Source organism: Takifugu rubripes, chromosome 22 (assembly GCF_901000725.2).
Source record: "Takifugu rubripes chromosome 22, fTakRub1.2, whole genome shotgun sequence".
Taxonomy (NCBI): domain Eukaryota; kingdom Metazoa; phylum Chordata; class Actinopteri; order Tetraodontiformes; family Tetraodontidae; genus Takifugu; species Takifugu rubripes.
The window spans coordinates 1,558,107-1,585,865 of NC_042306.1; the positions used below are offsets into that span (position 1 = coordinate 1,558,107).

The 27,759-nt window shown below is 46.4% G+C and overlaps 1 protein-coding gene across 3 annotated transcripts; it reads left to right on the forward strand.

Annotated features, from left to right (window-relative positions):
• Positions 1-250: 250 nt before the first annotated feature.
• On the forward strand, positions 251-27,759 carry LOC101074213 (phosphatase and actin regulator 1). Of its 3 annotated transcripts, none has more exons than XM_029831013.1 (12): positions 251-422; positions 11,656-11,820; positions 15,281-15,361; positions 16,261-16,464; positions 17,304-17,646; positions 19,195-19,385; positions 19,804-19,960; positions 22,058-22,113; positions 23,004-23,065; positions 23,837-23,977; positions 25,599-25,675; positions 25,791-27,759. In XM_029831013.1, the coding sequence occupies exons 1-12, from the start codon at positions 311-313 to the stop codon at positions 25,804-25,806; spliced, it is 1,605 nt and encodes a 534-aa protein (XP_029686873.1). In that variant the 5' UTR covers positions 251-310; the 3' UTR covers positions 25,807-27,759. The 3 variants fall into 3 exon arrangements, with proteins under 3 accessions (XP_029686873.1, XP_029686874.1, XP_011614423.2); XM_029831014.1 differs by lacking the exon at positions 251-422 and adding an exon at positions 9,209-9,285; XM_011616121.2 differs by lacking the exon at positions 251-422 and adding an exon at positions 9,257-9,853.

Sequence of the window (27,759 nt, forward strand, 5' to 3'; positions counted from 1 at the left end):
CTTAACTAAAAATAATACATTTGCGTATATGTTTTCCAGCCTGCATATGTTGCGTTTTTATGTCGCAGATATACTGTAGCTCTGTCTGTCTGTCCGTCTGTCTGTCTGTCTCTCGCTCTCTGTCTGATCTGTCTGATTGTCTGTCTGTTCCCTCCATCTCTCTCTCTCTCTCTCTCTCTCTCTCTCTCTCTCTCTCCCTGTCTGTCTCTCTGTCATTGTGTGTGAACTCCCTCCTCCTCTTCATCAATAGCTGCCTCCCAGTGTGTGAGTGCTCGGTCAGCGCTCAGCCACCGGACACTGGTTCGGTTTGATGGCGACCACCTCGGACAGCAGCACAGACCGCAGACCCATACGGAGGCACCGCTCCAAGAGCGACACCCCATATCTCGTCGAAGCCCGTCTCTCCTTCAACCTGCGGACAGGTGAGGCGCGCATCCCTCCATCCCATCTCCCCCCGAGCCCTTCCAGTCGATTTTATTTATTTAATTTATTTTTTACCAGATGTGCGTCTGCGGGTGGTCTCATGCGGATCCAACGTGAATGAGAATTTTCATCGTATGATCAGGAAACTGCGTTCCTCCACAGACCAAATTCGATTAATCGCGCCCAGAACCCCTTTTTGACCGCGTTTTTGAGAGAAATGTGAGTGAAATATTGCGTAACTTTGTGGCGCACAGCGTGGCAGGTGCAGCAAAGGAGGAGTTTTAACATAGAACCCATATCTCGCACCTCCGAGCGCTGTTTGGCCAATCACAATTTCGTCAGCGATTGATAATTACTACGACTGTAATTCATCACAGTTACATAATGTGGCTTCAACGTGACCTGTAGTAGCCCGCGCGTTGGCAGCGGTGCACAAAATGTGATGGGATATCCGGCTGGCTCTGCAGCACTTGCTGGGGTTTTAGTCACCGTTTGTGGTGGATCAGGCCACGGTTGTGTGTTCCTTTTAACCCGTTTGAAAGCGTGTTGCATCCCCTGTTGCCATGGTGACCTGGCTTTTTATCGATTCACCGTTTGACCACATTCTTCCAATGTCTGCTTTTTAGAGGGATCCCTTTACCCGAATCTCTCTATTTCCCAGGGCTAATTCTGTAACATGCATCATCTGTTCCGTTGATATTAAAGCGCTAAAATCTCCTCAGTATTTTTAGACGCTCCCCTTTTTTCCCATTCCAAACCACGTGACTTGTCACATATTTCCCTTCTAATGTCACGTAGATACTTTTTTTTTACTCAGCAAATTTACAATCTATTTCTTGACCTTGACAGCTTCGGCTTTGTGTGTTGTAATGACGTCATCTTTGGAACGTGTGTATTTGTGTGTATGTATGTGGGATTAAATGAAACAGCTTCTAAAGTTGCTGTAGAGCTGCTATACATGTTCTCAAACCTTAAAGGCATCCATGTTGTATCTGATCCAAAGAAACACACGAGCTTGTTGTCAGGCTTCAGGACATTTCATCTCCTCATTCCTTCATATTGCTACATCACAACAAGCTCTTCCGAAGCATGAAAATGGTATGGGGGCGACTGTACTGCTGTACTGTTGACTCACTTCCACCTAAAAAAGTGGAGCAGGATTTAACTTGCTTATTGCCACGGAAACCAGAATTCATTTTTTTCCCTGTTGCTCAACAACAGTAAATGAGGAGATCCATTGCGCTCAGCAGCCGTCACAATCATCCCTGAAATAATTAGCGGGTGAAGCTTTCATCTTCTGGGCTGATGTGTTCATCACTGAACTCTGTGCTCGTAAGAGATCTGTGTCAATCCGGCATAATGGAACCACCGGGGGGCTGATGAAAGTCATTCAGTCGCTACCACATGATGGAGATGAGTCAGGTTTGGATGCCAGCTCAAGCTCGCAGCCTGATGCTGAACAGCAGATTATTGGCCCTACACGGATCATCTCCGTCCAGCGGGGATCCACTCCCACATTTTTACCTCTAGCACCATGACAAAACACTTCTGGAGCCTCTAATAGAATCAGACCACGTATGAAACATTGCCTCATTGCATTGGCTGGATTATTGTCGGGCCTAATCTCATTTTGCCAACGGCTAAACGGCCCTGAGCGCGACAAAGACGGAACGGCGCAATAGCAGCCGTGCAGATGTCAGCGGCTGATAGCATGAGGACAGTTGGACGTGCACGGATTACAACACCAACACCAACAGAAACATCATAGTGCCCCATCATCTGACCACCTTCACCTCGTTAATCTGCCTCTGCGCTTTGCTTAGTCATAAGTCTGAGTCACATGACCCATATTCCCTAAACTGTGGCTTTGATATTAAGTCTTCCTCTGTCATTCAAAGGGGATGACGCCAAAGCACACGTCAGCCGGTAATTATGCTTAAACGCGTGGTTGAGCTTTGCTGTAGGGCTGAGAGTGTCTGTGTGGTGTCATCGCTTCCTGTTTGTACTCTTTCCTAGCTGACATCACCATTACTGCGTTGACAAAATCACGAGCAGCACCGTTAATGTACAGATAAGAGGGAGAAATGCAACATGGCTGCATCACTCTGTATGTAAAAAGGCATTATGCACCACCACCAAGGCTCATTCTATAGGTAGATACCAGAGGTGAAGGCTCAGGGCTGCCTTGTTTCTTTGTCTCAACTCGTTCAGCCAAAGAAAGCCCAACTGAATGCACACACACACACACACACACACACACACCCAATGTGGTGGTGCAGCATCACTGTGTGAAAGATCGCAATCAATACAGAACAGATGCATGGTGGGATGCTACGGAATTCTGCTGCAGAGCTGCGTGTGCAGGCAGGGTTCAGGGACGAGCGAACCCCCTCACACAGGCTTATTGAGGCAGGAATGGCTGCGTTACCTTGTGGGATGAGCTGCACAACAGCACTCGCTGATTTGTCAAGGGCATGTGAATGTGACTGAACTGGAGATGAACACATCTTGAATGAAAAGGCGCCTTTGAGAGGGGTTAGCTGCCCTCACGGTGTTTAAGGAATAGTTTATGAATAAACTCTGAGGAAATCAGACAAAGTTACACCCAGATCCATATTTTTACTTGTTTGACGGTTCAGTGGCTTAAAAGCAAAAAAAAAATCCCAGCTAGCTTCTGCAGGGAGAGGCTTCAGGCAAACAAGCAGGTGTTTTCTGAGCAGCCGTCTACCCAGCAGCTTGTTCTGTGGCGCCTCGTTTCATTTCTGCTGCTGCCGCCACACTCGGAGCTGTTGGAGAGGAGAGATGTGATTCTCGTGTAGCGGCTGAGAAAGAGCCCTTTAGAGCGGAGGAGAGCCGTGTGAAGAGGTTCTTATGGCTCATATAGTATTTATAAATGTGCAAGTACACTGGGTAGAAGGGGGGAAAGATAAGTCTGCAATCTCTCCTGCATTTCCAATGACGCTGGAGCAGATGAGTCGATGTGAATCACAAGCTCTCTGTGCATCTCGCCATGTCTAAGAAAAGCTAATCCCATCCTGGGCCGACAGGAGGCCTCCACGAGGGTGCTCCATGGACGGCGTTGGTTGCTGCCGTCACCAGTGCAGCAGCTCCGTTTGCGCTGAGTAAGAGACTTCTGCTCAGATCCAGAATCCCATCAGCGCTGCTGCAGCCCCGGACCTCGGTCCAGACAGAGCTGCACTGCACCATCCCAGAGTGGGTTCTGCTGTGGATGAACAGGCAGGGTGACACCAGTAAATAGCTTCATCTTCCTCATCTTTCGCCACCATTACTGGACCTCAAAGGTTCTGTATGGTTCTAGTTCTAGTTAGTGTATAGTTCTGCACATGCTCAGATGGTTCAGATGGTTCTGTAAGCGGAATAGGCAGGATAAAGAGTCTATACAGTTTTAATAGATAATTAAAAGGCAAAATCTTGTCCAGATGAGATCAATAATCTTCCAGACTTCCACATCCATACTGGTAACTGGTGATAGAAAGTTAAACTGGTTGGAACTACAGGAAAACAGTTCTCTTCTTACATCGGTGTTGGAGGAGACAGGAGATCTAATCTTTAGCAGAGCCAGAGACGCCACAGCACCTGATGTCTTTGGGTGCATCGGCTCCACGTAAAGTTTAGGTGAAGCTGAACTAAAACCAGCCTGGATCTCCCAAAGAAGCATCCAGCCTGCCCGCAGCAGTGCTCAGTGAGGTGTGTTTCTTTAAAGGCCCCCTAGTGGATCGAGTCTGAAACTTCATATTGGCAAAGTCTGTTTCTTTCTGTGATTCATTGGAGTTTTGGTCATAGATTTTTTGCAATATTTCTGTTGTGTTCACAGTGAGACCGAGCCCGAGTAAGATTAAAGCGCTCTCGTTGTGGAAAAGCTGGCAGGGAGAAACAGAGACGCCGACGACAGCAATTTCTGCTCTATATTACAGATGGAATTTCATCCCATTCTTCCCATTGGAGGATCAAACAAAAGAGTGGCAAACCTTCATAACATTCACGAGTGCGGATTTAATTGACACAGCAGGTGTTGCAGCCTCCAGTGCCGTCAGCGCTCCGATCTGAGATAAGCGGTGCTATTCACGCGTGAAAAGACTCTCCAGAAATTACCCAAATTGTGCGCCTGCCGCCACCTCCTCCACCTCCACTCAGACAACCTTGAGCTTCCTGCCGCCCTCAGGCGTCGGCTCGTTTTAGAAGAGGCTCGACTCCCTTTGATTAAAATGTTTGTGTTTCCAGGCAGTTATTGACTGTGGTGGGAATAAGTTACCGAGCCACCAGCCGTGTCAGAACTGGTGATGTATGCTCTATTGTATGTTTTATTATTATGTTATATAATATTCGATATTTGCTTTTTGCTATGATGGAACCAAATGAAGGAGAATCTTGAAACTTTGGTGTCAAAATCACAATAACAAGTCTTTTTTCTTTTTTTTTGCTGTTTTGCTGATCAGAAACGATGAATTGCTGGAATGTTTTCTGTTGGTTGGCCTGAGCGCTTGTAAAACCTTTAAAATCCAGAGAAACTGAATCCCATCTGGCTGGTGCATCTGCTGACGTTTGAAAGAAGACCATGTTTTGGCTGTCGCTTCCATGAACGCCGGTTCAAAACTCGACCAGAGTGGTTTTTACTTTCCGACAGCAAAAACAAGAAAGTTCTTGGCAGCAGAGCAGCTACATGATAGTCAACAGATATACTGAGCACATTTAATGTTTTTATTTGAACTCTGAAGGATTGGAATTCTGTCTGGCCTGTAGGAAGCTATTTCCCATTTATTATTCTTCTTTCTGCCACTTTAGTGGCTTTTTATCAATTGTTCCTTATATAGACTATTACTGTTATGGTTTGGGGGTAAAACAGTTTGTCACACACTTTATCTTATTACTTTACATTTCCTATACCTACATTCTGCAGTTTCCCCTTTTTCCTGCATTTAATTGTGAAGGCAGAGATGTAAATCATTACTTTTGCACCTTTGATTGTTCGAGTAGTCACGTGACACTCCTCGTGCGCTGTGTCTCCTCGTCTTTGGTGGGAACAGTTTTTAGGCTTCTGATTGCACCCGGCTTGTGCTGCAGTGGGTGGTGTGAGTCACAAAGCAGGTATTTTCCCATGCAGGTTAGCTTAAAGTAGACTTCAACGTTCGGATTCCCATCTTTCTTGGATCTTCCTTGGATACATCCTGATGTAGCGGTCCACGGTGACCCCATGACTGACCTGATGGGCACCCTCATCGTGTTTTCTACTGGCCTTATAGCAGGCTGAAGAAATAGACTCCCCAAAGACAGTTATTCAGCTCTTTGCTCCAGGAGGAGCATGAATAACCTCATCTTCCACTGAGCTAGTCAGAACTGAAGAAACCTCTCAATGAGGTGAAATGTCTTATACTTTCTTTCAACAGTCTCTGCATCAGCTTTATGTATGTGCACGTGTTTGAATAATTCTTTTTCCTTTAATACATCCCCAAAGATTCGCTTGAGAGCAGTTCAAAGACTCCAGCACACTGTGGGAAATAAGAGCACTCACATAGATGCTGGCAGCATAGGAGATATTACTCTATGCTTCCACGAGATGGCGACGTTTCCCCAGATTATTGCGGTACCTTGTTTGTGTTGTGTGGTTTGGCTTTGATTTGATGATCTAATTTTAAAAAAATAAAATAAAATAAAAAATCCCATTCCCGTCGCAATACCTCCTTAGTTTACGGTTTAAGAGAATTGGTCGTGCTGGTTAACTAAAATATGGAGATGGAGATTGTACTTCTGAAAGTGTGTTTTTTTTTTGGGGGGGGGGGGGGGGGTTAGAACAACATCCATAGAAAGCTAAATTCCCAAAAATTTAATTTGCTGCACTGGCTTTGAACGAATCAGGGTGTGATTCATCTTAACCGCTAGATGGCAGCATTGCAAATAAAACGAGCGGCGTCCTGCAGCCGGTAGTTGAAAAAACTACAATGGAGAAGGATTTCTTCTATGGATCCTTCAAAAAAGAATGGAATGTTACTTAAGTTTTAGAAATTTAGAAATTATTAGTAGTATTAGTGTTATACACTTACTTTTATTTCCGTGTTCACTCATATTAAAGTAGTGCTGGAAGATTGAGCCTTTAGAAATGTTCTTATAAATGTCCAAGAAATGTCTTCAAGAAAAAAGGTTGAGTTTGATTTCCAAGGCTTTTGGACATTGAGTAGGAACAAGTGATCCTAAACAGGTGATACGAAACATTCTGAACCAGACCAACATGAAGAAGGTCATGTAAGAAGTCCTGGATAAGTGGAATGGAACTATAGTCACTCTCATCTTACCCTCATCAGGGAAAAGGCTGGTTACAGAATGTATTTTACTCCATCCATTAAACCAATATCCAAGGTTATTAAAACAGTACATCTTGCTGTTTGTCCTTGTTTGACCTCCTAAATGGTTACATCACAATCCCCTTTCCTGTCAATCTGCCGACTTGTGTGGCAATATCGTGATCAGAAGGACAGGAAGGTGGGGGTCAGAGACCGTTCTGTCTTAAGGAAACGTGGTGTGTGCACAAGTGTAAGGCAAGTAAATGCAGAGAGATTGACAGATGGGAAGAGACAGCAGGAAAAACGGAGAGCAGGGACGGCAGATTTGTGCTGACAGGCCGCCGCAGTCAGATGTTGTAAGATTGCTTATACTGACATCTCACAGGACATTCATTAAAAAACCGGCCCAGACCAGAGTTTCGGTTGGTCAAGAGAGGGAAAAGCACGTGTTTTCAGTTGGGTTTGTAGAAGCATGTAGAGCGTCAAATGAGAGTTGGGGAGGATGAGAGAAAACTTTGCCATGGGTTCTGTGTGAACTCACTCAGCTTGTTTAAGTCGGGCAGCTTGTTAACCAAGAACGTTGGATTGTTGAACTTTACATTAAAGGCTGTTTTTACATTCTCGGAGTGAAAGTTCAGCATTTAAATCAGTGTTTACATGTAGCAAAGCCACAGCAGCGCCTTTAAGGCCTGTGATGAATGAGCAGACAGTGTGAACGTCTGTTTGTTGGCTATCAAAGGGTCTTTTGCTGTGTCATGGCCCTTGTGCTCCCTTGTGATTTAACCAAAGTGATTTAGCTGAGGACTTCAAGTCCTGCACTTATATAACTGCAGCGCCTCATGTGACCGGTCTTCCTGCTGCGAGCAGACGACCCATCCTTAGCCGCTTATCGGATTTTTGCAAGAATGGTTCTTGAAAACGAGGTCCAGCTGGTGTCAGCATACAGCAGAGCCCAGCTGAGCTAGAACTGGGCCGTAGTGGTCTCCATTTACCGGTCGATCTTCGTTCCTACCCTCACCTATGGTCATGAGCTTTGGGTAATGACCGAAAGAACAATATCACGGGTACAAGCGGCCGAAATGAGCTTCCTCCGTAGGGTGGCTGGGCTCTCCCTTAGAGAGGGGGAGAAGCTCTGCCATCCGGGAGGAGCTCGGAGTAGAGTCGCTGCTCCTCCGCGTTGAGAGGAGCCAGATGAGGTGGCTTGGGCACCTAGTTAGGATGCCCCCTGGACACCTCCCTGGTGAGGTGTTAGGGCATGTCCCTCCGGTAGGAGACCCCGGGAAGACCCGGGACATGTTGGAGAGACTATGTCTCTCGACTGGTCTGGGAACGCCTGGGGATCCCTCTGGATGAGCTGGAAGAGGTAGCTGGGGAGAGGGAAGTCTGGGCTTCTCTTCTTAGGCTGCTGCCCCCGCGACCCGACCCCGGATAAGCGGTAGAGGATGGATGGATGGATGGATGGATGGATGGATGGATGGATGGATGGATGGATGGATTCTTCTTTCCAAAACGTACTTTATGTGGATTTAAGAGGGAAACTTTTCAGCTAAAAAAGGCATCCGAGGGCAGGCTGGGAGTGAATCACATTCCTCTGTCCCTCATTTCTTTGATGTCACTTGAATAAGCTGCTGCCTGCTAAAGGAACATCAAAGATAAGTACTCCCAGCCAATGAAATTCACCGTTCTGGAGGACATGTGACATGGGATGGGGGGGAAGGGTTGATGTCTAATCCTCGATTCATGCCTCATTAACTGGCTCATAATGTTATCGATTACCCCAGCGGGTCCTCGGCAGCCAACGGGCTTGCGCCTCATCTGAGTTTGTGAAGCAAAGAAGGAATATTTAATGTTCCATCGCTCAGCTTGGCCACGGCCTTGGGTTCCATTGGAGCGTTCTGCTCAGTGATTCCATTCCCTCTGCTGTCTTTTCTCTTTGATTTGAATTCTCTGAGCTCTTGTCTGATATTATGTCCCAATTAGACGTTCCGACATTTGCATTCACATCAGTTCTACCAGGCTCATTTTGTCTTTCAAGTCGTCGCACTTGGCTTTGCGTCAAGCAGATGGTTGACGACTGAAGAGGATGCATATTTTTATTCTCCATCCTATTTGCGGACGCATGAATCAATGGATGCAGGGTGTGAGCAGATGGTCATTGCTTGGATGCAGGGAACGTTTCACATGATCTCCTGCTACATGAATGTGGACAGACCTAAAATATTAGCTTTAACACCGGGTAGGCTTGATGGATGAGTAGAAATGAGCCTCATCGCTTCATCTACTGACTAAGAACTATAAAGTACAACTATTAAACAATAATTTCTGTATTTTATAACTCCTAGTTATCATTATGTGGGTTTTGTTTTTCTTTATAAAGGATAAATGGCAGCTGGAACTTTCTGAAATAATAATTAAAGCAGTGTCATTAGATCAGAGCAACTTTCCTCCTCCTCGCTGGCCTATAAGAGGAGCGCACCGCGCAGCCAATCACAGGCGCGCACTGCTCAGCTCCGCTAATCGTGGATTAGCTACAACCGACTGCAGTCTTCAGCTCTGGGAGGGAGAGGTAGCTGCTGCCATTCACTTTTCATCCTCTGTGTTGTTATTTGCAGCCGCTACTCCGGCGGCGCCGCGTTTCGCTCCTCTCCGCAGCGCTTCCGCGTTGCGCATTCGAGGAGCCGCACAACCTCGCGTCTCAGGTAAACCGCCGGGGCCGGAGCAGAGAGAGGCGGCAGATGCTTCCGTAGGTCAGGCAGGACTCAACTGATGGGCCCGTTCATTTGAAACCACGCTACCGTACCACCGTAACGCGGCGCATTAACGCGCCGCGCTCGTTGTCGCTTCCGCGATGTTCAAGACGGCCAATTACCCCTCAGCCGACCCTGCGCCCATCTTCATGAGCGGCGCTTGGTTCACCGCGGGGTGCCGAGAAAACACGCCCGTGGCGTCGGAGAAACCCAAGAAAAAGGCGTTCAGCCTGGTCAGAATAATGTCTCTCAGCGGCAAGAAAGGGCCCGGGCTGCAGCCGCAGCACAACAACAACAACAACATGCCCTTCACCATCCACTGTCACATCGGCAAAGAGATTAAGCACATTTGCAGCAATTGCAGCCGCGGGAACGACACCCAGGACGGTGAGTAGGATGGGTTCTGTTCCCGGAGTAGCTCTGCGGGGCTTCCATCCACAGGGGCTCTCCATCGCTGCCGTGCGTCTGCATGCTCCCCTGTGCGCCTTTGTTTTGGGTTTTTGATTTTAAAACTAAAGTGTTTCATCCGCACCCTTGTATCAGTGAGGAACCTGAAGTGGGTCAGTGTAATTTAAGATCTATGGTAGCTTCCTTAGGATCCCTAATGAGTCAAAATCAGCGACTGACTGTCGTTGAAGCCGCTCCTGGCTGGTTCCGAAGTTCCCTCAGGGCTGGGCTGTGGTTGATAGGCGCACTTATTTGTTTGTTTGCCTCAGGAAAAAAAATGATTACGCCACACTTGGGGAGTGTGTTATTAAATTAACCTCTTCATGATTGTAGTGAGGTGGAAATGAGCAAACAAGCCATTTCCAGTTGAGTGTCATTACATCATCTCTCAGCCATCTTGGTATGCAAACAAGTGTTCTTAATTAGAGGCTGTGTGGGTGTGTGTGTGGGTGTGTGTGTTGTCTTGTCTTAGCTATGCATTGAGTACCAAATTATGCTTTCTGAGTTATTCTCCGAGGCCTGTAAGAGTGTATTTTGTCCTTAAAGGTCCTCACAGAGATAGAAGTTCAAAGGCGTGTGTGCATGTGTTATTTTATGGCTAGCGTCATGAAATAATCTCCTGGATTATAAATGACGCGCATTACATCTTTAGAGGAGCCTTTTCTCCTCCTGATGACAATAACCAGGGAATAAAGAAAAAACAGACTCGTATCGTTAGTGGTTTGGGTTTTATCAGTCTTTTTTTTCACCATTGATGAGTCTCAGCGATAGATCGATGTTTCCTAATGTGTATGTAACGGCAACACAGCTGAATCCATGTTAGAATCTGGATTGAATCTGGATTTTCTGACTGAATCTGGCAACAGGGATCTGTTGACCTGAAGGAGCTGCAGGATCGCAGCCTCAGAAATTTGGCTGCGACCCTTCAGGCCCGCTGCGCTTTCATCCTCCCCACCAGCGCCGTCACACACCAAAAAAACCGAGGAAGCAGCACTTTTACGGACGGACGCTGTGGCGCTCGCGCCGATGTCAGCTGGTGCCGTCAAAGGTCGATCCAAGGTCGTCAGGGTTGGGCTCATACAACCTGAAACTCAAATTTAGATGAAAGCAGAAGTTTCCTTTCAGCAGAGTCTTTGCTGGCTCTCCTTTTGGGCTGGAACGGGTTCAGCGGCCTCGGTGCGTAATACTTCTGAGGGTTTCATTCGCTGCTGGCATTGTTTCCTGTTTCGTGGTCTCTTGCCAAGCTGGTGAATCAGAGATTTCGGTTTGAATACGCGGGCAGCGTTTTGTCCGCCGAATCACTCGGGCCTCTTTTGTTTATGTGCTCGAGCCGCTTCAACCTCCGGATTACGGCATCTTTCAAACATGAGATACCAAAGATTCTAGTTTAGTAAAGAGAAACGCTGAAAGTTTGGGTTGGAGACCAACTGAAGGGCTGGCGCTCATGAATGCGTGATGAGAAGTCGAGTGATTTCCCCTTAATGAGGTGTTTATGAGTCTGTTTGCTGTCTGTTTGCCGGGAGAGTCGGAGCGCATACCCCATAATGCCGTCTGATTTACGAGTTTGTTGCTCCTCCCGCCGTCAGCCTGCTAATGTGGGAGTGAGAAGGTCACCTGGCACAGATCCCCCCCCCCCCCACCGCTCTGATTTCTGCAGTGTCGGTTCCACGTCCTGGAAGCTCTCCTGCAGGACTTCAGCTCCTCCGCCGCTTCACTTGAACCTGTTTTTGTTCTCCTTGCAGCCGAGGAGGTAGAGAGACTGTCCGCCATGCGCTCGGAGTCTGTCATCCCCGGCGGCCACACTCCCCCCAGCCGGCGGCGCAGCAAGTTCGCCACCCTGGGACGCCTCCTGAAGCCCTGGAAATGGAGGAAGAAGAAGACGGAGAAGTTCAAGCAGACCTCAGCCGGTACATGTTTTCTTTTTATCCTCGTCCTGTCCAGGGTGAGTGAAGGATGGCCCTCGTGTGTGTGCGTGTGTGTGTGTGTGTGTGTCCCATTTAGTTTGTTTTCCACTGCTGTGGCCTGAAATCTGTCTGAAAGAGCAGGTGCTGCGCCTGACTGTTCTGGAGAACCAAAAGTAGAAGCTTTTTCTTGAGGAAAGAAACACCAGCTCTGGAGCGGAAATGTTTCAGAAATGCCACGAAAAAGTTGCGTTTTCCTGTTGCGAATGTGACGAGTAGCTGTGTGTCGGACGGCGCCTGAATTAGACATTTAGGTTTTGGCCATCGTTTCCTACATGCTGGCCCAACGGCACCAACTGAAGCTATTTATTTTCACAAAACACCAGATATTTAATTGCATTTCAGAGTTTTTTGTCCATTGGTTCAGTCCTGCATGCGCTCTTTGATAACTGCATCTTTCTCATTGTGGTGAAGGACAATAATCAAGAGTTGGGCAACAAAAGTGCCTTTTTTCTCCCAACAATAGTGCTGGAGCGCTGTGGAATTGAGTGGAAAAGCTCTCTCCGATGCTTTTGTTGCCCACTTGTTTGGGCCTCATCATGCTGCTGTCTCCAAATAATTATTTTGCTGCCATTGTTCCTCTTGATTCTTTCTGAAGGCAACATGATGCTGTATTATGAGTTAAACACACTGTATTTCTCATACACTGTATTTCTCATACACGTGCATGTGCGCGATGATGTTGATGATGGTGAAATGATAAATAAGAAGGCAGGTATGTGATAAGTGGTGAAGCTGGAGACGAACACATCTCCCTCGGCCGCACGCATAAAGATGAACGTTGGATCTTTATGTCTTGTCAGAAATGTGAGACTGTTTCAGTGCTGGATGTGTAACCAGGCAACAGTTGAGGTTGTTATCGTGGAAGTCTTTCTGCTCTCTGCGTGGCCAAATCTGCCTGATGGACTATGGTGCAGTACAGCGTTCCCTTTTAGCTTCCTGTTTGTCTGCTCACATACGTAAACAGCATGATTTAAAAAAAAAAAAAAAAAAATCTTATCCTTTGCTGTCTTTCACAATTTCTTTTGAGTCTTTATTGATCTAGTGAGTGGAAAAATCCCCCATTTTAGGATGTTTCCTCATTTTTAGCTTGCCTTCAGGAGAGAGAGCTCCCTTTTAGAGAAAGCAAGTCCATTTTAGCTTTCCTGGGAATACGTATTGACATTTGTTGACCTGCAGCTCCACTATTGATTGGTGTGTGTGTGTTTTTAATGGAACATTGCCCACAGTGCTGCGCTGTTGTCCCCATCCAAACAGGCCCTGCTAAAGTGGCAGCAACCCTGTTATTTTTGCTGCCTGATATCGTCCCTCTCACAACCTTATTTTAACGGAAATGTGGCGTGTTTGACCTCTCCTGTCCGTGCGTCACCCCCATCTGAACCATGCGTCGGTAGGGAGCGGACCGACCGCTGGGCCTACAGGTGTTATCACAGGAAATGAGCCCAGCGGAGGAACGGGAATGTTGTGCGGGATCTCGCAGGTGGAGGACGGCTCTATGGGGCTTTTGGTTTGAAGGGGGCAGTGAAGTGGACCTGCCAGTGTTCTGCATAACAAAGAATCACCTAGTGGCACTTTCTCATGTCTCTTTTGGGATTAAATGCAGGCATTGGCCGGTTTATTAGACATAACTATGCGATATTAAAAATGGCTGTTTTAAAGTGTGATAATGGTGGATGTTCCTTCCCTTTTTATGTCTGCTGAGGTCTCATTTAACCAAATCCAAACCTTAGGACTTAAGCTTCCTTGCTGATAAAAGACCCATTGAAAGTTTTAATGCAGTTTTTTGTCGGGCTCCGGCTGAGAGAATCGCCTCGGTAAAAGCCTCCATATGAAGCGACTGAGCTCCGGGGTTGATGGGATGTGTTCTGACTATCTGGGTTATTTCGCAGTGGAATATATTCTCTCGCAAAACTCGGTGTTCTCGGATCAATATAGGCTATCCTCAGATCTGCCACTTTCATTTATTATGCTCTCAGCCGCGTCTCCTCGGCGAGCGCCTAATCTTTTCATCTCGGTGCACGCCGGAGCGTCTGGAGCACGTGCATCCGCCCAGGTACACAGGCACAAGCACCAGCCCTCGGTGCGACTCGACGATAAACAAAACCGACCCGACGTGGTCGTGAGACGACTCTGTTTTTAGCGATCCTCACAGGAGCGTCCTGATGAAACAAAGATGAAATTTGGGCCCTTGCAGACTGACTGCAGTGGTTAAATATTAAATAAAAAGCCTCGTCTCCAGCTTCGGTGTGTGTTTAATGCGGCAGCTGCTCGTTTTATTAGACCGATTTTCTTGTGAGCGTGCCGCAGCTGTCAAATATGAGGAAACGTCTTCATAAGCCCTTTTTGCTTTAGCTAATGGTCAATTGCATAACGGAGCTCGTTCCACGGTGCAGCGGTTATGCCATAAAGCTTTGAATAATTATTTTCATTTTGGATGTAATGGCGGTTAATCCCTGAACATATTACAGCCCTGCCAGTCTGCTGTCGACCTTTAGCCCCCAGTTTTAGCCTCCGCATGGCTTCCTGACGCCTGCTAATGAGATTTTGGACGAGTCTGTTGTGTCAGAGGAGGAAATCTGATTGTTGTTGTTGATGTGTTCAAATTCTTGATTTCTCTTTCTTTCTGAATTTTCATCGGGTTGTAGCCAGTTGAGCCCGCTTTGCTCAAAGGGTTGAGGATTTTGTGAATCGAGGGCATCGGCTTCAGTCACCCCACGATGTTCTCAGTGTAACTCGGAGGGAATTGATTGAAAAGTTCCCTATATATTAATAGTAGAAAGCACAGAGGACCAAATATTGGCTGATAAAGACAAAGATGTGGTGAAAAGAAGAGAACAAATATGTGAATGCAGTGGGTTTTTATACTCGCTGGCTTTTGGAATGAAAAATGGGTCAAACCGCCTGTTTGATGGTGTAAAGACTCTCGGTACACCTACGAATGACCTACAAACTGAGAATGGCAGCGATTACACAGGGCTTCAAAGGGTTAATGTTGACTCTTGTTTCATATTCTACACGACATCATCTGCAGCGGTCGTTGGATCCATGTTCTTCAGGGTTCGCACGTTAATACAACTCAATGGAAATGTTGAACCCTTTGAGCCGAACTGGTTAAATAATCCTGTGATAAGATTAAAGACTACATCATGCAGCTCACTGCTGCAGCACAAGAAACCAAATATCTATTATTTAAATCTTAAAAAGAACTTTGTCTTGCTTTTTCAATAAACCCACTGGCAGGATTTTAATATGCAATGTGGAGCTTCATGTTTGTAGCGTGTTGTAAGTATTCCATCTCTGAATTTGCTGCCAGAAGCACAATTGTGCCGTTTTTAATTTTCGATTTTTGGGTTGTGGTGGTTAATGAGGGCAGATTTTTAACATGGTTCTTCTCTCCCTGCCTCAGCTTTGGAGAGGAAGATGTCCATGCGACAGAGCAGAGACGAGCTGATCAAGAGAGGAGTGCTGAAAGAGATATTTGAAAAAGGTGAGCTGATGTTTTTTTTTTGCTAACAATGCTTGGAGTTGACACGCACAACGCTCTAAATCATCTCATTAATTCGCGCCCTCTGAAGTGCTGTGCTCCAGATTCGGCACATCTGGAGATATGATCTTCCATTCTAGAAATTATGTAGGGTTTTAACAAAGTCTTTGATCTTGATTAGATGCGCTCCAGACTCTCCTTCACCGCGGCGAGTGAGCATTTTTGAGTCTCACAGCAGGGTGCCTCCAGCCTCGGGACGGTAAAAAACACATTTTTGAGTCTCTCAGAGGAGGCGAAGAAGGACGCCGTCAAAGCCAAAATATCTTCCATAATGCAGCAAACGCCACAGCCTGTCTGTGCCCTGCTAATGTGAATTAACGAGGGCACTTCTGCTCAGTGACAACCTACTTATTCTGATCAAAAATGTCTATTTTTGCACTTGCTATTTTTACGCGTGCCGGGTTATTTTTACTGGCGCCTCCAGTTGCTTGATTTATTGATCCATCACAAAAAATCTGTAAACATAAGCTAGCTGCGTATGGGCGGGGGAGGGGACGGCCCCTTTACTGCATATTTCAGAGGTTTTTCTGGCGACCCAGACGTGTTTTGGTGAAGTGAACCGTTTGTTAGCAGCAATTTGAACCGCTGTCGGCATTAAAATGCCAACACGCACAATCCGTCAGGCCGCTGTGAAGAAGTTTCTGTCTCCCTGCATGACTAACGTTGTTGTTGTTCCTCTGCTGTGTGCTGATAAGGTCCCGCTCGGTTAAAACCTATAATTCGCCACCCTCATTGTTTCAGCCTAACTTTTAAAGTTTGTTTTAAAGTAGTCCGCCTCAGAAATCCATTGTCTTCCCAAACTTGAATTCTTATTTTTCCTTTCTTCGCTTGCTTTCATGTAGCGACTGTTGAGTTCCGCTCCTCTGTGGACAGTGGCGTCTGCACCCAGGAGCACTCTGTTAAGTCATCTTTGGTCCTGGCCGCTAAGAAATCGGTCACCTATCCAGGTGACCTTCAGGATACTTCTGCCAAGCCGCCACTCTATCACAAACAGCCCCCGGCTCTCCCTCCAAAGCCTTTCCCTCGGATCCCAAACCATAGCACAGGTCAGTGGTTCCCACTTGTCCATACTGGTGTGGTTTTGTCCTGCAGCTCCAGACCAGCTCAGACTGACTGATGGGGGGAAAAATGGACAAAAAAAGAGTCAAGATTTTACAATATTATGCCGGTTTTTAAACATCTAAGTGCAAATCTGGTCCACAATGGAAGCAATTTGGAGATTAAGAAAATAATGAGATAATGGAAATTGGATTCGTTGTAGCAAAGATGCAAAGGGAGAGAAAGGCACGCGGCATCAGATGCAGCCGATTACACAATAAAATATGTATATGGACTATTAAATAGCTAAAGTCAGGAAGTCAGCCAGCAGGAAGAAATCACGGACTCGGAACGCTGCCTGTGCTGGATGCTGTCTGGTCCTGTGCTGCTGAATGATTTAAGGGGTTTAAGGGGGGAGTTTGGCAGGTTTTGCCTCAGCTTCTCTCAGGACAGTAGAATATTTAAGCAATTTTATATAATCAAATCAAATGTTAATCAGATGTTATCTGTTTCTCTTGAGTATATCAGCTTGTTCTTCTTTGTTTTAATATTTGATCTGTGTTTTCGGTAAAAGACGTGCGCCCTCGCAGAGTCACTTGGTTTGATTAAAACAGCCATGCTGGTGCTTCTCCGGGCCACCTGTGTTGGCACACATGTGCACAGGATTATGGTCGTCTCATAAACTCCCCTGTGGCTCTGCCGCGCTCCCTAGTCATTGCCAATCTGTCAGTCGGAGGAAAGTGGCGTTACTCTGGCCTGATTCCACCCCCCTGCACTGAGCCGCGTCCGTGTGCTGTAAATATCTGCTGGTGTGAAACAACACAAGCTTCCTGTTCTTTATCTCCAGATTCTTGCCAGCCAGTGAAGTTGCCGTGTATGCCCGGGGGGAAGCACTCTCCCCCACTTCCACCTAAGAAGGTGATGATCTGCGTCCCTCCGGGGCTCCTCGACTCTACGCCCAACGCTCCGTCCTCCGCTACCCTGAGCGCTCTCTCCCAAAAGTGCGCCCCTTCCCACCTCATGTCGTTCCACCACGGCACCCTGCTGCCGTCGCAGCTCGCCGGTCTGTCCAGTCTCCACCAAAGCCACGGCCACCCCTTCCAGCTGCAGTACGGCAGCTTGCACGCGTCCAGCCGGATCATTGAAGAACTCAATAAAACACTGGCGCTCTCCATGCAGAGGCTCGAAAGGTTGGTGGCTGCCAGCACTCATGTCATTAAATCTGATTGTTCCTGATGCTGCAGAGGGATTATGGATCAGTCTGGTCTCTGTCGGGGCCTCAGTCGGTTTTCCCTTGGATTTGAGGAAATAAACGTGTCACATGTCAAACCGGCGCCAGTTTGAGCGTCAGTTCTCCATTTCAATTTGTAGCTCATTAAATCTCCAAAAGCTTTTTTAGCATTTTTAGACCTCAGGTCTGCTGTATGTCCCCTTTGACCGTCTTTCCATATCGTTCCATTGCTCCCTGTAACATACAGTACAGTGGAACAGATTTATTAGACCTCCACCACCTCCTCCTCCTCCTCGCTAAACCAGTATTGTTGATATATTTGGTACGCGTTATGTTTAATACCAAGATTCGATGATCGATTCATACCTCCATAAAGGTCCCATGCCAGGTTTTTGGTTGATCTATGCGTTACAGGCCTATTCAGTTGTTCCTCCTTGTTATTTACATAATGAATAATGCCGTTTTTGTTAGAAACAAGAATTTAATAGATTGCTGAACGACTTGTTTTTTCCTGTTTTTATGATGGATGGTCTAGCACATTTGTTAAGCTGTATAGCTCGAATTAAAAGAGGGATTAAATTTTTGAGTTGCCGGCATCATTCACACCAGGATTTTGCACATTTTCATCATCGATATGCACAGGAATGCCTTTAAAAACATGCTGCACTGGGTCAAATGTGGTTTCTTAAAAGTAAAGGAGTGAAAGTTGAGCTGAAATCTAATGTGGTAGACCCAAGGTTCTTCAAAATGGGGTGACTTGTCTGTCTGTCTTAAACGCATCCTGGTGCTATGGAGGTCGTGTCCTTTCATGTAGCGCTGGCGCATCGGGCTAAATCGGCACACTGCCTCACAGGGCAACTTGGCCTAATTTTGAAGCGGTGCACGGGTGGGCGCAGGCATCTCACCAGTAGTTAGCCTGAGATGATATGACCAGATGCTCTTCACTGCATCCCCTCATGTTTGGAGAAGGAGTCTGATAGTGGCTAGGACATTACGTAATGGCTCCGTTTCCCTGAAGCAGGGCTAAAGCTACGGCCCTGCCGCCACTCCAGTCGGTCTGACATCCTAAAATTGTTACATAATGGCCGCTTGTCAGAAGGAGCTCGGACTAGACGGTGATTAATCAATCAATCAGATGTCAGCGCGGAGTGCTTGCATGCAAATGATGTGCTCTTGAAAGTGAGATTTATTTCCTCCATCTTGTTTGTGAATCCTGCCAGTTGTATAATCAGCTGCTCCGCTCTGTGCTGCAGAGCATTGCACGGCGTTGCGTAGGACTGCAGAGTTGCACTCCAGCTCTGGTGTGTGTCCTCTGTACTCCAGCTTCATTTACACGTTCACTCTCCCTCTATATTTGGATGAAACCCCCAGTAAACTATCAATAGGCTGTGAGGACATGATGCATCCTAATGCTCGGGCTCGGTGGAGGTTATAGCTGCTGAGTAGGAGCTCCTCCTCATTCATCATATGGTTATTATACATTAACGGGATCTCTTCACCCCTCTAGCTCGGCCTTGCACGGCGTCGGCCCGCTGGAGAGACGAGACGTTCCGTCCGTGATCATCGATTACGAAGACGACAAAGAGAACATGCCCAATGAGTCCGACTACGAAGACCTGCCCAGCATGTACAAGGACGAGGACGACGACGTGGACGAGGACGATGAGGACGACGAAGACGATGACTCAATATTTACAAGTCAGTGGCGTCTTGCACTGCCCCTCTAGATGCGTCACACTGAGCCTCGAACAGATTAAAACCACACTGAGACTCTTCAGAAGTCACTTTCGGTTTTCCTGGGAAACTAAATTTCACAGATATTGTGAGAAATGCTGGAATAATTCTGATTGACGGCGTTGCTAACTTTGCCCGAAGCTGTCTTAAAGTTCGGAAAGTACTTTAAAATAACAATGTGCCTGTAAAATGGTGCAGTTGTGACCTCCTGCTGAACTATGCTATGAAACCACGTCCACGTTGCCTCCTCGCGAGAGCATCGATGATTGATGATGCGACAAAAATGTGGAACCGGAACCCCATAAAGTATAAGAAAGGACATTTTGTTGTAAATCTGCTGGACATCCGAGGCGTTTGCCCTGATTGCTGTGTTTGGGTTCAGGTTCTCTGGCACAGAAGGTGCTGAGGAAAGACTCTCTGGCCATCAAACTCAGCAACCGTCCTTCCAAAAGAGAGCTGGAGGAGAAGAACATCCTGCCCATGCAGACGGATGAGGAGCGGCTGGAATCCAGGCAGCAGATTGGCACCAAGCTCACAAGGTGAGCCTCATTAAACCCGAATACACCCCCCCCCCACCCCCCCATAGGTACTGATACAAACACTTTAGTTGGAATGAGGCCCTGAAAATGGATCTGACCTAATTTCTTTGCCGCATCCAACCCTCCCTCTCCCTTCTCTCGTCTTCACTCTGTTTTTCTTTGCTTTTCTTCCTCCTGCCTGACTTCCTCCCTCCCTCCCCCCCTCCCTCGCTGACTGAATCACCACATTGATGCATGTGTCAGTCCGTCTCCACCTGACTCCTCCACACAGCAGCACCGTTCTTTACAAACACACACGCGCGCAGACGCACATGCACACTGCATAATGAATGAATATCGCAGGAATTAGTTTGCATATGTTGAGATCATAAACGTGAGTCCTTCTAATTGAAAAGATCAAACAAATTTGCCCCGCCCCCTCGTAATACCAGCCTCATTTGCTTTACTCGGCTCTTTGAACACGATTCAACTGCCTGAATAAAGTGGAGGCAGCGACGTGTCGGGAGAGGAGAAGAAAGACGGTGACTTGGGGCTGAAAACGAGGCTGGAGATGAGGAGAATGTGTCTGGAAGGGAAGGGACGCAGCGTTGGCAGGAGGCACAGACCCACAGTGACGAGGCCCTGCTGTGATTGGAGCACAGTGCAGAAGAACTGGCTGCTCTGTTGGCAGGCTTCCAAAGAGCTCTTCCGTACCCTCCTCTTGCACGGTGTCGCCCTCGTGTGCCACTTTACATTTCCTGTGTTTTTGCTAATGGCCCGATATGTTTTATTGGCCATGCCAGGCCGCCAGGATCGATTATGTTAATGGTGTTTGAGGACGGGCTGACCTCCACTGGCCTATTGACCTGACTGGAAAAACCATGCTGGGCCTGACCTGATTGATAAATGATGACCTGTCTATGTGTGTGTGTGGGTACTGATAAATCCAGCATACGTTGAGTCCGATTTCCAGATCCATGGTTGGAGACTCAAGATGGTTTGTTCTGTGTAACTAGAAGAGTGGGGTCAGGGGTCATTTGAATTCCTTAATATATATTAGGACTCGCCGGAATTCTTGAGGGGGTGGGGTTGTGTGCTGACTGGAGCAGTGGACATATCCCACTGGCTGAAATATTAAAAAGCACAACTGTCCAGAGCGACATTAAGCTGATTATTTCCATTTATTTGAAATTTGTTTTTAAATGCTAAGCTAATTGTAAAATGGCCATAACGCATACACACGTACAAGGATGAAAAGTAATGGGACAAATAATTCAAATAGATGATGAATCACTGGGATAAATCTCCTGATTACTGCTGAAAGTCTTTGCTGACATATTGAGCGATTCGTGACTCCTTTTGATGTCTTTGTCGACGGCCTCCACGGAGCTCAAGCTGAATCTTAAATCTTTACCTAGATGTTGGATCCAGACGGACGTTCATTGATGTGTGCACGGCTGTTTGCTGTGACTTTTGCTTTTAGTTGTGTTGAGATTCTGTTCCAGAAGCACCGAGTGGGTTCATCCAGCGATGAACAGTCCCGAGTTTTGGGTCTAGGAGGAAATGAGGCGGCTGTTCTAGCTAGATGGAGATGACGTGGAATCTGTCTTCAATGTGACTTTGCCCTTAGTTATTTCTACCACTTGCACATTAAAATGTTTGCAAAATGATGTAGGATAACAAATCATTCAGAGAATGACCTTTCATTTAATGTGTGACCTTGGAATTTTGGTGTCATTTGGAGTTGACTGGTGATGTAACAGAAGAATAAACAAGAGTTTCATCGCAACACCAAATAAAGCAGCTTTAAACCAGCTCGTTATTTCTAACCCACTAAGTAAAATAGCACACTGGATATTAATAACTCCAGTGTGGGAATGATGCTTCGCAGTTCTGAAGTCAGTCGGTCCTAAGGCTCCCAGCCGAAATGTCAATACCGACGCCGCGTTGGAAGTTGCTGTCAAAGTTGATTATTGGGCAAAAGTACAGACAGATAAAACCCAACCGAGTCGTTTCCCCCGCTTTAAGCAACGTCACCGAGGTAGAATCTGTGAGAGATTGTATGGAAAGTAGATTGATTTGCATTAGCGACCCTTTTTCTTTTCTTTCTTTAACCAGGCGCTTGAGCCAGAGACCGACGGCAGAGGAGCTGGAACAGAGGAACATCCTCAAACGTGAGTGTCTCAAACCAGATTCCTTTAGTATTGAATCATCATAGTCGAGTCTTCGGACAATGTGGGTCCTCTTTTCAAAAGGCTTCCAGGTTTTCTACAGTAACTGGGGCCGGAGAGATGAGCTGTATTTATCTGATCTACACATCAAGTTAAATAACTTCGAAAGAATCTCTCTTTAACCACACGTCTCTGCGTTTGTAGCTGTTTAATTGAATGCAGGCTTCACAAATGCAAGGAGTCGAGAGTCCCGCTAGTTTGAGAGCTGGTGGCGCACGTCTCGCCCCTTCTTTATTCTGTCTTATACCACCGAGCGTCCCGAGAGCCGCGTCCGATGAGACTGATTCCTGAGCATAAACACGTGCGGTATCAGAGAGGCGCAGTTCTGTTGCCTGGGTCTCAACTCTCACATCAAAGACTGATTGATTCTCCTAGAGGCTCCTGCTTGATTTGGCAGCAATGCAAGATACAAATGCAAAGTCAAAGGATTTCTCACTGAATCAGCCCCCCCCCCCCCCCCCCCCCCCCCTCCCTGCTGAACGCTGTATTAGTCCCAGTATAAACCATGTTGAGCACAGCAACAAATAAAGGTTATGGAGTTCATAATTTACCTTCGGAGTCACTTTGTTGGATGTTGTTTCCAAATTGGGTTGCAATGATGAATATTAGAGACATTTTTCCCCATAAAAGTCTTAAATGGGTTAATTGCTCGATCGTAAAGATGAACAGAAAAGCCTTGGGACCGCTTCAAAGGAACAAAGCGATCCTTCTCCCCTGATATGCATCTCTAATAATATTAAACAGCTGATGATGAAAACAGTTTTAGGCTTTAGGAATCTCTGTTCTGGGACTCTGTTTATATGTTTTGGCGCTCAACTTCTTATTCTCTGCAGCTCGCAATGAACAAGAGGAAATAGAAGAGAAGAGGGAGATCAAACGTAGGCTCACGCGAAAGGTGAGTCCAGAACGCACACCTGATCTGGAAGCCTTCAGACGGGTTAAATTGTTGGATGGATAAACGCGATGACGTGTCGTGGCGAGAGGACGGACTTTCATACTCGACAGGCTTGTTATTGTTCTCGGGTCCCCGTGAGACACCGATGCCCTCGTTGCCCTTCAGCATGTCTGCTGCCCGATTGTTCGGCCCCGTGGCGAGGTGTTGGACATGTCCCGTCGCCTCAGATTACATGCTCTTGCACTTTCTGCTCACCTGCTGACGCGCACCTGTAAACCGGAGGATTTCAGTCTGTGCCTCGGATGTTACGCAGCATTTTGAATTTGGTAGTTTTAAACCAAAAATGAGTCATCTGCTATTTACACCTACTTACTTCATACACATTAAGATGAAATTTTTCATATATTTAGCAGCTTTATGCATTATGCATTATAATCATTTGATTGTAAATGCTGTGTACAGTATTTGTGTTTATTAATGTGTTATGATCATGTAATAGTCAATCTGTTGTGATATTATGCACTTCTGTTCTTAAATGATCACAACTCTGTTGTGCTGAGTAATTGGCAGAGTTCTTCCATGTAAATGAGCTACAGAGATCCATGTAAAGCTCCCTGAGTGTTGAGACGAGACAGTTGTGTAAATTAAAGGGACTGCTCTTCCTCTAAAGAGCTCCAGCAGGAGCAGAAATGAGTCTATAAACGTCCCAGATGTCAGGTTCTGAAAAGCTGTTTGTGCTGTGTTTCCACCCTCTTCGTGTGCTTGTTCCAGCTGAGCCAGAGGCCGACGGTGGAGGAGCTGAGACAGGCCAAGATCCTCATCCGCTTCAGTGACTACGTGGAGGTGTCAGATGCTCAGGACTATGACAGGCGGGCAGATAAGCCCTGGACCAGACTCACAGCAGCCGATAAGGCCAGTGTCACCGGCACACACCTCCCAGTTTGAATCGAGACGTTACCTTATTATTGTCCTGGTCTCTCCTCATCTCCTTTTAAATGTCTTTAGACATCATCATCCTGTTTTCCCTGCACCATCTGTGCCTCATGATTCAGCCCATTATACATGATCTATAGCCCCTGCTGGACATCTCTCTCTCTGTCACTCTTTCTCTCTCTCTCTCACTCAAATTGTGTCCATCTCTCTTGGCTTTCCTTTGTGAGTTAACACCCTGGAGCAGTCCCACCACTCCCTGCCCAGACGGTCCAGCTCTGAATTCCAATCAGCTCTGTTTAATTTTCCGGCGCAGCAACGCCAGCTCCCTTTTGGCTCCGAGCATGCCAGGTCACACCTGAGGAGCACTCATGTGAAAATGATGGGGATTCAGCATTATGCAACCCCCCCCCCCCCCCTTACATAAGAGACAAATGGGACAAGCAGGGCCTCAGGACCTTTTCAACTGCAGCACTCCTCACTTCCAAGTTTTATGAGATTCTTCCATCTTGCACCCAGTTAAGCACTGTTTGCTGTCCTGTCACATGCTCCCCGAGGCTGCTGTTAGTCATACTAAAGAGTAAAGAAATGAGCTCTAATATGATTGCAGTTGTATCAGAGGAGAGATTTTTGGTGCAGAGGAGCAGAATTTGCATTTCAGAGGGCAACGTGGTGTTTTTGTGTGCTGATAAAAGCTTTTTGAAATAGAGATGATGTTAAAAAATAGCATTTTTGCCCCTTAAAAGAAGCCAGCGTATTCATATATACAGTGTGTGTTTCTATGAGTTATGGTGCTGTGTTGTTTGATTTTGTTTCTCCCATAAGCTTTGATGGCACTTTCATTGTTTCTGTGACGAAATGCAGGCACACAAAGAAAGAAAGTGTTTAGATCGTCTCGCTGCCAATCTGAGAGTAGCTGTGTAGCGGCGGACGGATGTGACCACTGAGGTTCCTGTCTGCCTCATGTAGTCATGTATAATTTATAATAATATCATTTGAAGCACTTGAGCAGATTTTCAGGGCTCATCCACAGTGGAGAGTCACAGATAAGGTGACGCCTTGCTCTCGTTCTCGTTCCTGCACTGGTCAAACTAACCTCATTAAAGGGGTCTTCCCAAGCTATTTTAATGGCAGAGAGGAATTATTTCTCTTTTTCGTGCACGTTATCTGCATCTTAAAGTCAGTGATGAAAAGTCTGGTCATGCTTTATCATAAATGAGCAGCTAAAAACGCGGTCTTCTGACTTTCAAACCAGAAACAGGGATTATCCATCCGAGGCCTGACAGGCTCTGACATCTCAATCTACCACATCATAATGGCCACGTTCTAAAAATACAGTGGATTCAGTGTAAACGTGCCTCACCTTTTCAGTACCAAACAAGATGGCTGTCCAAGGTTTGTTTGACGCAGTCGGATGTCTGCAGGAGAAAACCGAGATGTCTTGTGATGTGGGAGAAAAACTGGGCAGAATCATTTGTAGCCTTAAGCCTAAATGATGCATAAAGCATGCTAAATGGAGCTGGAGGCTGGCGGAGAGCGTGAGCCGTTTGTCTCGGAGCCTCTGCAGCTTTTCTCACATTTCCTCCTTGCTTCTCCTCTGCAGGCTGCCATACGGAAAGAGCTCAATGATTTCAAGAGCAACGAAATGGAAGTGCACGAGTCGAGTCGCCATTTAACCAGGTAATGGTCTTGGAATTAGACTGGTGTCGCTTCCTGTGCAGCTGGACTCTTTGAAATGCTGGAGGCGATTGAAAGTCTTTAACAACTCCTGTATTTGTCTCCGCTAATCTGCTAGGTTCCACAGACCATAGGAGACCACCACTCACTGTCTCGAGCCGTGCCGCCCTGGCACTCACTTCCACTGAGGGCCTTAAGCGCCGGACAGTAAATAGGTGCCCGTATCTACAGCAAGGCCATGTCTTCTTCTGAAATGCCTTTTCAGGATCCACATGACTGCGTCAGTCCTATGCCCCGAGATGCAGACGTCCACCCACCCCCATCCTTTGTAGTAGCACACACTGACTCCACTTGAGTGACACCCCCCCACCCCCACCCCCCACCCCTCTGATTTTGCTCAACTGTCAAAGCAAACGTCTCTGCTGAGCTGTCAGCCCGGCGCTCGCCGATGCAGCGCCTGGACAGCAGGGGGAGTTTTGGCTTGCAGTTGACTGACAGTTTTTAACAGCTCTGCTGAGACCTCTAGCACCCTCGTTAACGCGTCTCCGCGGACACATTTTAATTACATATTTACTACACGTCACTCTGGACATGCAACACGTGGGTCGAAGCGTGAGCGAAGATGCAGGTACGGTTTCTGAGCTCTTCAGGATCCATCATAACTCCACTGAAGGAGGAGGAACAGAGGGATCCGCCATCGCAGTCATCCGCAATAGTTCCTACCTCTGCTTTCCCTCGCCTATAGCGCCCCCTGTGTGTCACTGCTATGTAGTCCTGACTCCTCAGCTTTGCTCATTTGTGCAATTTCTCCTTCTACCAGCCACTAATGTTTTTTTTATTTTTTTTAAATGTGAATTTAAGGGTTGGGGCCTGCACTCCGTCCACGCGAACAGACCGTGTTTATAATGAAGAGGCACCATGAATTTAATGTAACAATTGTGGATGTTTTTTGGTCGTGTATGCATTTTATAAACATTTTTTGTTCTTACTAGAGGCACTGGGATCACCCATTATCGACATGTTTTTTTTTTACATGTTTAGCTCCACTGCTGGCTCAACTTTATATATGTGACATTTCTGTGTCGGCAGCATCATCTTTAAGTTAATTTGCTTATTGTTTGTAATGTTGTGTACTTGTTTTATACTCTTATTTTTGGACAAGCAATATCTGTTGTCAGTAGAGAAATGGTGAGAGTACAAATCATCCCACATTTGCATTTTAGTCAGCTTAGAATCTGCTTCACTTCAGGGTCGGGTCTTTTGTTTTTTATTTTATACTTGAGAGTGGCTATATTCTCATTAATGCCCCAAATAGCAACTTTATAAGATTTTCAGATGTTGGGTTTTGAATCAAACCTTTGAATATGATAATGCATTCAGCGTTTGAACAAAATTACAGATTTTAGCTTATTACTGCTTTGCACTGGTAAGAATTGGGCTCGGTGGAGGTCACTGTTTTCAGGTCGGGGGTCCAGAGTGGGACTTCTCATCTCGCACTGTCTGTTTACTGTCTTGTCCCCCACTCAGAAGTGTTCTGTACATAGAGTATTTTTTATTACTTTTTACTGTATTGCTTTTAAAGTTGCAATATGAATTTGGGGTTGGATCAGAAGCTGAGGCTGTCGACCATCTACTGTACAGCCAACGCATCTGTCTGCAGAGAGGAACGTCTTCTTCATCACTGACAGAGAGAAGTCCCAACTACAACAAAAAAAATTGTTTTGCACTTTATGATTTTTATGGGAAAACTGGAAAGCCTTTGGAGTGGTTCCTCGAGGTGTTTCCAAGGTCACACTGCTCCTGTTCAATCTAATTCTTAAAGGGTCGGTAAATTTCAGCGACTTTAAGAAACACCTGTTGTTTTTCTCCTTGGAACCAGCTTCTGTGTGACTCTAGCATTATTTTACATTACATTGGAACAAAAATAGGAGTTTAACCCAGCTTTTACTAAAGGAAACACTGGGCTCCCCCAATCATGGAGCACGAATTGTCTCCTTTTTCATGTTCGATCAACGTTGGTTTCTTTTTTTAAATACAGAAGATCATGTAAAGGGTAACCCACGGCAATTAAACTCCATTTCTCAATA